A 12631-nucleotide genomic window follows, 5' to 3' on the forward strand; every position below is an offset into this window, starting at 1 on the left:
TATCTTTCTTATTCTAAGATTAGGCTTTGAGAAGTACAAAGTTCACAAAACAAATTATCTCTATATGGTAGTTTTAAAAATTCATGAAAACAAAATTTTTAAAAGTTGGGTAGTATTTATCTCTATATATACATGAATGATGGTCTTCTTGAAAGGTGGCTATAAAAATGGAACAAAGTCTTTCAATGTGATACATACATTTTGATAGATTTCAGGAAATCTGTCTTTTACATTTATACTGGACAGATTTCCTTTTTGTACTCTGTTAATAGCCCTGTTCCCTGTTTCCCCAGAGTTTTAGTAATATCTTCATTTTGTAGTCAACCTGTGATATTTACTTGAAAGAATCAGACAAGTTTTAGAAGCAAGAAAAGCTGGATTCAGATTTATAGCCATTGTTCTTTCCCATGTTAAAGGTAATGCTGAGAGATGAATTCTTATTAGTAATAATTTCTCCTCCTACAAAGATTTTTCATCCCATGTTGATGTACTGCATTTATGAATTTTAATTCTTTCAAGTAATTTTTAAAAGTTTTTTTGAAAAGTCTTTTTTTTTTCTATCCCAAAGATTTTGAATAAAAAGGATATTCCAATGGAAGGTCCAAGTTTATCTATTTTCTACCTACAAACCTGGTAGATACAGAGAACTGAGATCTCTATGACCTTTGTTCAGCAACTTTAATTATGGCTGAAATTAACAGTAAAAACAAAAACTTCCTTTTATTTAATTACAGGTAATAAAAATATTGCTAGAATGTTGTAGACATGAAGCTGACTCAGAAGCTGTATCACAGCTTAGATTTTTTCCTCTGCTTAATAAGAAATGTTATCAGTGGCATCATCTTCCACATATCTCTCCTTTTTCTTCTGCTTGTTCCGCTTGCTATCTCTGGGAAACTTATCTTCTCTTGGCTTGTGGTGATGTGATCAGTGATGAAGGGGCTTGTGGGGCTTCTGGGCTTTAAAGCTGCTGGGAGAAGAGTGAGTGCCCCTAGGAAAGTCCTCATTCACTTCCCAACGTCTGTCAACCTTCCTATGCTTCTCTGGGTCTCTATTTCGGCTTATCATTTCTCTCTGACCTTTATCTTCTGGATGCCACCTGTTGCTTTCCTGGGAGGCATGGCTCTTCCTCATGTCACGGAGGGGTCTCTTATCTGCTGCTTCCATATGTGGTCTCTTGAACTGCCTTGGGAAATCCCCATTTTTCTGGAGTTCTTTTACTTTTCGTTTTATTCTCCGATCTTGCTCCCGAATTTCATATTTGTCATCATAGTAGTAGATGAACGGAGATGTTGGAAATGTCTGGTTAAACATTCGCCTTTCTGGACATTCATGTCCATAATGGCCTTTTTGTGCACAGTTGTAGCAATACACCAAGGCTGACTGTCCAGAAGGAGTCTTTGGCTTTTTGGGTGGGCCAGGTTTGGTCGTTAGGTGATACTGCCTCCAGATTTCTGGGCAAGCATCAGCATAGTGGCCTATCATATCACATCGGTCACATCGTTTTCTCCAGGAAGATCTTTCAAGACATCTGTGCGTGGAAGACATTGGCAAAGAACAGTCTAAGCAAAAGCGTGCTGGACAAGCATACTGGAGGTGTCCTCTCTCTGAGCAGAGGCAGCAGGCACGAACTTTTTGTGGCAAGAGGCAATTTTTTGACAAGTGACCACACTTATCACAATTTCTACAGGTAACGTTTTTGTTGGCTGAATAGTATCGATGGGTCCATCGTCCAGATGATCTGTTATTACCTATCTGGGCCTCAACATCTTTGTCACTGATGAACCAGTTTACATCATCCTCTCCTTCAGTAAGAATTTTCACATCCCACAAGGTTGAGAAGGATATCATCATCTTTCTTATCTACTTCACAACCCAGTAGCATCCAGCTTTCCACATTTTCACTTTCAGAAATGATGCTTTCTTCCTCTTCATTGAACTGACCTCTATAATCATGACCTCTTGGATCGCACCTGATCTTTCTTCAGGTTCAGGCTTCTTGATTTCTCATTTGCATTTATCAGCCAACTCATCAGAATAAGAATCAGAAGGGTCTCTGGTGTTCTTCTGTGCTTGGACTCTAATATTCTTTCTTTTACATCTATAAATACTATCTTCGTCAGACAAAGTGATGACATCTGACCCATCTGATAGTTGGATGACCTCACTATCTGAAAGAACAATTAAGTTCTGATGTGATTTAGTACTCAACTCAGAATTCTCAGAGTTCTTTTCTTCATGTGCTTCCTCCCTGGTAGCATTACCAAGATCTTGGGCATAATGAACTTGGCTGTAGAGTTGAAATTCTTCCTCACTATCAACACTCAGTTCACTGGATGATTCTTCACGATAAAGATCATCTTCATATGCTTCTATATAGCCACCGAACATCATGGAAAGTCAGCTCAATTTCACTGACATCGCTGCGACCAGGAAGCACCAACCAGGAACCAACACATATTTTTAATATGCATTTTAAACATTGTTTAGTTTTAATTTGGTGACTATTGCATATATTCTTTTTAAGTTTAAAAAAACCCCATTTTATTTGGTGGAGGATCTCACTACACAGCTCAGACTCATAGTGATCCTCCTGTCTCAGCTTCCCCAATGCTGGGATTACAGGTGTGGGCCACCATGCTGAGTTTCGGGGCAGGCACTGCATGTGGTACCGGCGATCAAACCCAGGTCCTTGGGCTTGCCAGGCGGGCGCTTAGACCACCGAGCCATCTCCCCAACCCTTGTTTGGTGTATTATCTACTTAAAAGCTTTTTGGGATCAGTAACTTTTCAAAGTATGAAAGGATGCTGAGACCAAAAAAATGGAGTCGCTGAGCTAGAAAAGGTATTTCTTTTCTTTTTTTTAGGAAAGATATTTACACAAAAAGTAAGCAGAGATTTTGCCCAAGTGGTGAAATGTTTGATAACAATGCTTTCTGGTTCCCCCCCACTTGAGTCCTTCGCATTCAGTTACATTCTCAGTCCTTTTATTTTGAAGCAGTCTCACTAAGTTGCAGGCTGGGGGAAAAAAAGAAAAAACTTAAAAGTTGCAGGCTGGGCTCGAATTTGCGACCCTCCTGCCTCAGTCCCCGATAGAATTTTTATGGACGGTGAACTAAAGGAGACCCTGCGGCCCGACTCGTGTCTGAGGGTGCCCCCTGCCGCCCCATTGTGACGCCCTCAGGAATTCGGTTCCCTCCCCTGTGCCAGTCTGGGCACAGCGCCGGAGCCATGGCCGAGGCGCAGGAGCAGCGGTTGCAGCTGCAGAAGGACAACCGTGACGGCCGCCTGCGGAAGCAGGAGCTGGAGGAGCTGGTCCGCGGGTTGGAAGCCGAGAGCGAGAGCCTCGCTGGGCGCCTGCACGAACTGCGTGAGCGGGAGCGCAGGTGAGCGTGGAGAGCCGCTCGGCGGAGCGGTCGGGCTCTCGGGCGGCGGCCAACCCGCCCAGCCCGCATGTCCGACCCAGGCCGTTGGACCCGGACGATCCACTCAGACGGTCCGGGAAGGGAGGGCGGCGCCAGGCACGTCCCGGGAGAGTTCCCCGGCTCCAACCCCGGCCTGCACTGGTCCTTTCCGGGGTGACAGGGCCGTAGGATCCAGAGCGCCCCACCTCCTCGCCGTAGAACTGGCCTCAGTTTCCCTTCGCAGCCTGCAGCGGAGACGAAGCCAGGCGGCCCCAGCCCTACGCGGCGAGGCGCACGAGGCAGTGCAGGAGCGCGCGGAGCGAGTGCAGAAACTGCTGGAGGCTGCGGAACGCCGCAAAGTGGAGCTGGTGCTGAGCTGGACGGAGCTGGACGCGGGAGGGCGGGGCCTTACTGGGGGAGGGCGGGGCCCTGGTGAGGCCGGGCCGGGGGGCGGGCCCGGAGAGGGAGCCGCCTTGTGAAGCGGGGCCAAGAGCTCCGCCCCCTCTCTCCTGTCCGCAGGAGCAACACAACAGGCAGCTGCAGGAACAGTGGGAGGAGCTGTCAAGTCAGGTACCGCGAGGGATGGGACAGCCTCTCTATGAGTTCCTCTCGGAAGACCCGCTCTGGTCCCGTTCCCCAAGCCCCTCCCTAAGAACCTAGTAAGCCCCGCCCTCACACGACCCTCCCTCAGCTCTTTTACTACGGCGGGGAACAGCTGAGTCAGCAGCGCGCGGAGCAGCAAGCGGGGACCCACGTGGCGGAGCTGCAGGTGCTTGGGCGGGGCCTGAAGGGTGGGCGGGGCCACGACCCCTAAGGGCCGGCCCGGGCCGGGCTCTGAGGGACTGGACGTGCGGGTTCCTGACTTTCCTTGGCTCCTCGAGAAGAAACAGCTGGAGCTGGTGGAGGCCAAGCACGCCCTGCAGGCGGAGGGCCTGCGGCAGGTGCGAGTGGAGGCGGGATCTTGGGGAGGGGCGGCTTCAGTGTGAGGGGAGCCGGGACCGTTGCAGGGGTTAGGGAGCGGCGTGTCCCCTGGATTCTGATCGAAGCTTCGGTACTCCAGGACACGCGGCGGACTGAGGAGGCCTGGGCCAGCTTCCAGGAGCAGAGCGGAGTCCTGCAGGTGAGGTCGCTCTCCACCTTGACAGCGTGTCACCCCCAAGGCACTGCGGCCCCTTCCCTCCACCCCCAGACCTGCGGCGGCTGGCTCCCGGAGGCCTCCCTCACCCTGAGTCCTCACTCCCGCCCGCCCCAGGAGCTGCAGGGGAAGGTGATGGAGGCGGCGGCCGCGCTGGACGCCTGGCGGGGCGGCTCGGAAGCGTAAGCGAGTTAGGACTCTTGGTGTGGCGGGGCGGCTGCTAAGGGCCGGGGCAGATCGTGTTGCCCGCTTCTGCAGGTGGGACTCGCGGGCTCTCCGGGTGCAGGACTGCGCGGGCTCACTCATGGAGGAGGTGGCCAGGGCGGACTGCGTGAGCGCGGGTCGGGGCGGACGGGCTGGAGCCGGGACCCGCATCTTCCGGGGGGACCTAGGCGGGCGGCCCCGGAACGGATGGAACGCGCGGGTCCCTTTTCTCTAGGAGAAGCGATTGTTCGGCGGCGCGGGTTCGGGGCGTCTCAGGTGAGCCAGGCGCGGACTGGGAGCTGCGGGTCTTTTCCTGTTTCCGTCTCCTGCCGCTGCCCGTTTAACTCTTTCCCTGCGCTCGCAGGATGTGGGTTTTGGGCCTGCTGCAGACCCTGGTGCTGCGTCCGCTCGGCTTCCTGGTGGTGCCGCTGTTCTACTTGGCGCTAGTAAAGCCCGACGCCGTTCGCCAGGGACTCGCACGCCTCCGCTCGGACGCCACCTTCCGCCGCCTGCGCTACACGCTGTCCCAGCTGCTGGAGTTGCGCGCGCGCGGGCTGCTGCCTGCCTAGAGCGCATCACGCCGGCCGTGGCCATCTGCACTTCTGTCTCCTGTGTGGTTCCTGGGGCACCGCGGGGGTTGCGGGGACGACTGAGGGTGTGTCCCTCCTGACCGGTGAGAGCACTTCAGCTAAGTGTGCCAGTCCTTCCCGCTGGGCCCTTGGGTCTGGGGAAGCGTCATGGGTCTAGGACTGGCCTTTCCCACAGCCTCATATTGATTTTTTTTTTTTTTGTGGAACCGGGAATTGAACTCAGGCCCTTGTGCTTGCTTATTCTACTGAGCCATCTCCCCGGCCCCAAAGAACTGAGCTAAGGGGCAGGCCCCCTACTCATATTGATTTTGTTCATTCGTTTTGCTTTTTTTTTTGCCTTCTATTGCTGCACCTTAGCTAACTCCAATACTGATCAACACTGGTCGGCAACTCCTTACTGTTGTTGTTCGCCCTGATAGTGAGGCCGAGCCTTGGGGAAGAGGGGTCTTGGTGGGTTAGGTTTTCTCCAGGAGTCTGTGATTCCTTTTGCCTGGCTGTGCCGTGGTGGTTCACATCCCTTGAGCCTCATTTCCTCTGGGTGGGTTCCGCATGCCTGGTGCGCCTGCCTCCCTGTGGTCCCTTTCGCTTTCTGGGCACCTGCACACAGCCAGCAGAGAATGCTCAGGTCTTTGGGCTCCATGAGTAATTTTATTTAAGAAAAATGTTCTTCGTGGAAATGAACCTTGAGTTTTATTTTGTCTGACACCATACTGCTCTGCTTATTTTACAGTAGTGAAGCAGTAAACTATGACATCGCTCAGTGTATTTGTGCATATACACAGGTTTAGCAATGATGTCTCAACATTTTTTATTTATTGAATTCTGGGGCTTCACACTGAACTAGGACCCTAGTTGAAATAGGGTCTTGCTAAGCTGCTGAATTAGCCAGACTTGGCTTTAACTTGTGATCCTTCTACCTTAACCTCCCTGAAATTATAAATATGTACCAAACCTAATCCAAATGTTTTTGTTTTGTTTTGTTTTTGTTTTTGTTTTCTGCAGAACCGGGGATTGAACTCAGATCCTTGCGATTGCCAGTCAAGTGCTTATTCTACTGAGCCATTTCCCAGGCCAATACAAATGTTTTTCAGTTTGATCTGTAAGCATTTTTTCAGGCTTTTAAAAAAAACTTGGCCCAGTGAGATATGAGATAGGTCAGCAGACTAAGTGCCTGCTTAAGCACAGAGTGGGGTTTGATCCTGGTGTTACATGCTGTGCACCCCCCCTACCCCGCACTGAGCCGGCAACCAAGACAGGGCATGGTGGGGCACACCTGTAATCCCAGTCTTTTGGAGGCTGAAAACAGGAGGATCACTATGAGTCTGAGCTTCATAGTGAGACCCTGTACCAAAGATAGATCTAATAACTCAGCGTGTAATATTATATAACATCAACACAAAAAAATCAATAGCATTCCTGTATACCAATAATGAACTCACCAAGAAAAAAGTCAGAAAAATGATACCATTCCAGATAGCTTTAAGAAAAATTACATACCTAAGAATTAATCTAACCAAGGAGGTGAAAGACTCCTATAGTGAAAACTGTATTACTCTGAAAAAGGAGTTCAAAGAGTATCAGGAAATGGAAAGATATCCCTCTGTTCCTAGATAGGCAGAACCAATATTGTTAAAATGGCCATAGGAGCAGAAGTGATTTATAGATGTAATGCAACCCCAATCAAAACACCAACAGCATTTCTCACAGAACTGGATTGGATACGGAACCAGAAGAGACCCAGAAGCAATCTTGAGCAAGAGCAAGGTTGGAGACATCACAATCGTGGATTTCAAGTTACATTACAGGGTAATATAACTGTAGGGTGATAACACGGCACTGGACAAGCACCAGCAGCACATCAAGGGAACAGAATAGAGGATGCAAACAACTTTGGGCACATTCAATTATCTGATGTTGGACAAGGGCAAAAATATACAGTGGGGGGAAAAGTAATCTTCAAATGGTACTGGAAAAACTGGTTACATACGTGTAGAATGAATCTATACCTTTGCACTGTGCAAAAATAAAAATGGATCAAATATCTAGATATTAAAATAGGTAAAACTCTTGAAGATGTAGGCATAGACAAGGAATTTCTGAACAGACTCCCAATTGTAGGCCAGGGATATAGCTTAGCAGCACTCCGCCTGCCTGGAAAACTCAAGGTCCTGAATCCAATTCCATTTAAAAAAAAAATTGCACAAAAGCCAGCAGCAAGCAGAAAGCTTCTGTATCACAAAGGAAATAAGAGACAAACTACAGAATGGAAAATTAATTTATCAGATACCCTGCAGACAGAGAACTAATATCTTGATATATAAAGAACTAAAAAATTAGACTCCCCAAAATAAAAGACTTAATCAAAAAAAGGAGCAATTGTATCAGACACCTCTCAGAAGAGGTACAAATGGCCAATAAATACATGAAACTATGTTCAACATTGGCCAGGGGTCGGGGAGTTAGCTCAGTAGAATAAGCGCTTGCCAGGCAAGTGCAAGGGCCTGAGTTCAATCCCTGGTTAAAAAAAAAAAAAAAAATTATTGGCCATCAGAAATGCACATTAAAACAGAATTAAGATATATTCATGTACCAACTTCCCACAATGAGTGTAATCATTATGAACAGCAGTCTTTTAAAATTTATTTGGTACAGGATCTTACTACACAGCTCAGACTTGTCGTGATCCTCCTGTCTCAGCCTCCCCAGTGCTGGAATTACAGGCGAGTGCCACTAGGCCCAGTTTTGGTAGGCAGCTCAGCACAGGCTGGCATGGCACACAGTGAAGCCTTTTTTTTTTTTTTTTCTTCAGGACCGGGCATTGAACTCAGGGCCTTGCACTTGCCAGGCAAGCGCTTATTCTACTGAGCTATTTCTCCAGCCTGGCATGGCACACAGTACCAGGGATCAAACCCAGGTCCTTGTGCTGGCCAGACAGGCACTTAGACTGCTTATCTATCTCTCCAGCCCTATTAAACATTTTTAAAAAGGACTGAACTCAACACTTGGGTGCCAGTCCCTGCTCTGATCCTGACCTTGAGCCATTTCTTTAAAGCCTTTAATGTCCCTTCAGAACAGCATGGGGAGGGAACATGTCTCAATGTTTTCCAGCCACATACAGCTCCATTTAAGGAGGCAAGGAGTGGGCCCTTGTGCTGAGAGTAGAAGAGGAAGAAGAGAGCTAGAGAGATTTACTACATATCCTTGTGACCAAACTCCTGCCTGGAGATTTTTGGGTGGCCAGAATCCTCTCCCCTAGGGCTGCTTTGCAACTGTGCCGACCCAGGGATGTGAGGTTGCAAATGAAATATGAGAAAAAATAAATGAGATAGAATATGATTTATCCATAAGATGGATATTTTATTAAGCACTTGTTGGATGCAGGGAAAATGGCTGAAGTGGGAGGGGGAAACTCCTCCCCAGGTTGTCCTGCGCCAGTCCCTGGAGGATGGGGCGAACACTGGGGACCTAAGAACATTCCACAGCAGAGACACTCTTCTCCACAATGCTCCCTTCATGTGTGACCTGGCAGCTGTATCTTTTGTGAGATCTCCACTGGTTGGGTCCCAGGGTCAGGTAGCTGCTGGCCTTGTACTTGTTGTTGCTCTGTTTGGAGGGCACAGTAGTCTCCACACCCTGGGTAATGAGGGTGCCATTTGCTTTCCAGGCCACAATTATGGTGGCTGGGTAGAAGTCACTTATCAGACACACCAGTGTGGCTTTGTTGGCCTTGAGCTCTTCAGAGGAGGGTGGAAATAGGGTGACTGATGGGGCAGCCTTGGGTTGACCTGCGTGAGTGGAGGAGGGTATAAATGTCAGCAAGGAGAGCCCAGGGCTTTTCCACCCCAATGTCTCTGACCATTCATATTGTATCCATTTTGTTATATGGGGTCCCTCTGTCTCTTCTCATTCCTCTATTCCACTTGTGTCCTCCAGAGAAAAGGTAGCCCTGCATTTTCCTAGAAGCCCTTCCCAAGTCACTCCTCCAGGTGACCTGGTCCAGCCTCTCCCCTTGCAACCTTAGCTTTCCTATTGTCACCAAGGAAGACTGTGTTCTTTCTTCCCTGGTCTTTGGAGTCTGAGAGTGGAATCCGGCTTTGACCTCCTGAGTCCCCAGTCCAGGTCATTAAAACTTGCTTCACCTTTCCAGTGCCTAGAGCTGCTTCTGTGAATTGGTAGTCCCCATCCAGTCTTGAAGGATGATCTTGGGGAACATGGGAAGACCTGGAACTTGTGGCTGCCATACTGGGAGCCTAGCACTTCGTGCCTTCATGAGCAGCAGGCTCTGCTCCATCCAGTCCACTAAGCTCTCCCAAGGAGTAGTAGGTTCCTCTGGGACACTTCTGGGTGCTCCTCCAAGGCACTGCCATCTTCCCTGTCTCCATTGGCCCGATCACAAGACTCTCCAATTTGGCTGTGTTCGTGAGGCTGCCACTTCCAAACTATGTGGTATAGCAGCCTCTGATGACTCCTGATTTTCCCTGGAGCCATGTAGCCTTTTGAACTACTTGTTTGTTCCCCTGTTTCTTATTTCCTGAGTCTACTGTACTCTTTGAGGAGGAAGGTAAGAGACTGGCTGTGGACAATTGGACATAAACATGTTTTGTTTTGTTTCTACAGGGTCTCAGCATGTAGCCTGGGCTAGCCTTGAACTGATATAATCCTCCTGTCAGCCTCCCTCTGGAGTATTGAGATTTCAGGGTTCATCACTATGCCTACCCGACTATGGACAATCCTTTGGCCCCAGGCTTAGAGGGCTCCAAGGACAGAGTCTGTGCTCTTTGGGATCCCCTCCTTTCTGAATGACCATCAGCCTCTAGCTACCTTGTCTAGTCTGACCTGTCCCTCTGTATTCCTATGTCCTCATGGACCATTGGAGAACTAAAGAGCTGCAGCCTACAATGAGCCAGATTCTCTGATCTTTATTAGTGTCCACATGGGGGCAATCTCCTGAGTCCCTAGAGATTAATATTGCAGCCCCAGCCTTGTCCCTCTTGTGTAGTTTTCCTAGCCTGAATAGGCATCCAGCTCATAGCTCAGACCCTGTGGGACCTGGAGAATTATTTCTAGTGCTACCCAGGACCAGGTTCTTATCCCCATTTGGGCAGCTGGTTTAGAGGAGGGGAAATAGCCCCTGTCCCTGGCCAAATCCTAACTGCAGGTCTCAGAGCAGGCCACATCCTACTGTTGGACTCTGAAGGTGGTTGCCTTTATTTCTGGGGCCCTTCCTGTTGGTTACCTCAAGGCCACCCACCTCCTCAAGGGCCCACTGAAAAAGGCAGAGTGTTAATCTCTAAGACTGGTGAGGGAAAGAAGCACTCAGAAAGAATGAATTTTGCTAAGCAGCAGGAGGGTGGGACAGATTGAGAAAAGTTGTCAGAGCCACTTACCTAGGACAGTGAGCAGGGTTCCACTGCCAAAGATAAACAATGGTGATTGAGACTCAGACCAAAAGCCATGGGGCCAGCACCTGGGACCTGCATCCTGGGGGCGGGGCTGGAGAGGGAACCTGCTGGGTGAGACATAGGGTCGCAGAGGGTAGGTTATTTCCAAAGTGGTTGGCAGGTGGACCAGAGGTCTTCCGCTTGTCCCAGGCAGGTAATGTCCATAGTGAGTCACCCCACATGTGTTCCCCACTTCCCCTCTTTCTGAAGCTGTCAGTGCTGATGGGAATGCTGGGCACAGTAAATCCCTGAGTGATGCATGTTCTCAGGTGACAGTGATATGGCAGGGAGGCCTGAGCTGGCTCTCTTTAGAGCCTCTGAGTCATGAATCTCTCATGGAGCCATGGATACTGGGTCATTCCTGACTCTTCTGCCTTTATGCCTATCTAGAGAGAGATAACTCAGTCCTTCTGAACTCACGAGATTGTTCTGATCTTTTCAACTGCTCTTTCCATTCTTCCATTATCCTTCTGTCAATTCACTTGTCCATCTGTGTGCCCATTCATCCACATATCTGTGCGTCTATTCCTCTGTTCTGTCTACCCATCATCCGTCCATCTAGCTACCTGTCTGTTTATCCATCTATGCATCCATTTGTCCATTTAAGTGTTCATCTGTTTGTCCATCCATCCATCCATCCATTCATATGACTATCCACTCATCTGTCTATCCATCTATCAACCTGCCTCTCTGTCTGTTTATTCATGGATCCATCCATCAGTACATCTGTCCTGTTTGCACCAGGCATTGTCTTACATGCTGGGGACATAGGGCACTCTCCCTCCATCTCCCTCTGATACCTCTCAGGTGAAGACCCACAAGGCTGTTATCACATTCCAGTTTGAGGTTCCTCTCGGGATGCAACATGAAGTCTACCCATCTTTCCAATGACCCCTCCCCCACTGTCTCAGATCATCCACTCCCCTCTTTCTCTAGGTTTTCTTTCTCCCTGACCATATGTGGCTGCTGGATTCTGTTTCTCTGCCATCTTCCTACACTGTGCACTCCCATTACTGCTCATACAGTGAGGTTTGAGTCTATCCCAGCTGCAAATCATCGCAGCTGCCTGAGCTACCTACTGAACATCTCCAGCTGGATGACAAGCAGGAGGTTCAAACTCATGTCCAAATGAGATTGACCTCTAACCCAGGTTTTTTTTTTTTTTTTTTTTTTTTTTTCATCTCTTCACAAAGGCCACAGGTGCTCTTGTGCTCCATGTTGGAAACCTGGAGCCTGAGTCACCTCCCTTCCCACTCTGACATGACTTACATGTCCTTAGTTGCTACATCTGAATATCATTTTTTGAACTGAAAACAAGACTTGAAATACAGTGGTACCTCAGCTTATATACTTAATTCTTTCTGTGATTCTGGCTGCAAACAATTGGATGAGAACCAAATCAAATTTGCTCATTAGATCAACATTGAGCTTAACCATTAAATTTGACTTAGTTCTTGCCCAATTCAATTTGTGACCAGAATCACAGAAAGAATTAAGCTTGTGAGCCGAGGTGCCACAGTAATTAAAAAACAACAAACCACCCTGTGAGGCTCCAAATCCACAAGAACCCCCATGTTTTGCCTACGCAATTATATTATCAACTCCCTTTCCTAAAGGATCTGTCAGTGAGTCAATGCCACCAGGCGCTGGTTCACTGCACTCCCTGCCTTAGAATCTGGTCCCTTAAACAGGAGTTGGTCTTGTAATGCAAATATAACAAATTTTTTACCATAAACATCTTATTCCTTTAAAATTACAAGAGGGGCTGGTGAGATGGCTCAGTGGTCTAAAGCACCTACTTAGAACAAGCTAAGCTAAGCAAAGCACAGGGACCGCGGTTCAATCCCCCAGCACCACA

General features: G+C 48.5%; 2 protein-coding genes and 1 pseudogene across 6 annotated transcripts in view; 1 reads left to right on the top strand and 2 right to left on the bottom strand.

Moving 5' to 3' along the window:
* Window positions 1–708: 708 nt before the first annotated feature.
* LOC101579515 lies at window positions 709–1924 on the bottom strand (annotated as a pseudogene).
* Window positions 1925–3032: 1108 nt separating this feature from the next.
* On the top strand, window positions 3033–5502 carry Tmem191c (transmembrane protein 191C). 5 transcript variants are annotated; one of them, XM_004627956.2, is made up of 10 exons: window positions 3033–3385; window positions 3648–3771; window positions 3923–3973; window positions 4095–4172; window positions 4288–4344; window positions 4464–4523; window positions 4656–4720; window positions 4797–4869; window positions 4978–5018; window positions 5107–5502. In XM_004627956.2, exons 1-10 carry the CDS (start codon window positions 3231–3233, stop codon window positions 5309–5311), a joined length of 909 nt encoding a protein of 302 aa, XP_004628013.1. In that variant the 5' UTR covers window positions 3033–3230; the 3' UTR covers window positions 5312–5502. The 5 variants fall into 5 exon arrangements, with proteins under 5 accessions (XP_004628013.1, XP_023567424.1, XP_023567427.1 ...); XM_023711656.1 differs by having other exon boundaries at window positions 4797–4851; XM_023711659.1 differs by lacking the exon at window positions 4978–5018 and having other exon boundaries at window positions 5132–5502.
* A 3295-nt stretch (window positions 5503–8797) lies between these two features.
* LOC101580300 (immunoglobulin lambda-1 light chain-like) overlaps window positions 8798–12631 on the bottom strand; it is a 15980-nt gene continuing 12146 nt past the window's right edge. The window contains exons 4-5 of the mRNA XM_004628140.2: window positions 10720–10771; window positions 8798–9117 (exon numbers count right to left, since the gene is read on the bottom strand). Coding sequence (XP_004628197.2) covers window positions 8798–9117; window positions 10720–10771 — 372 coding nt within the window. The remainder of the gene's footprint in view (window positions 9118–10719; window positions 10772–12631) is intronic.

The sequence above is a fragment of the Octodon degus genome, unplaced genomic scaffold, assembly GCF_000260255.1.
Source record: "Octodon degus isolate 3935 unplaced genomic scaffold, OctDeg1.0 scaffold00021, whole genome shotgun sequence".
Classification (NCBI taxonomy): domain Eukaryota; kingdom Metazoa; phylum Chordata; class Mammalia; order Rodentia; family Octodontidae; genus Octodon; species Octodon degus.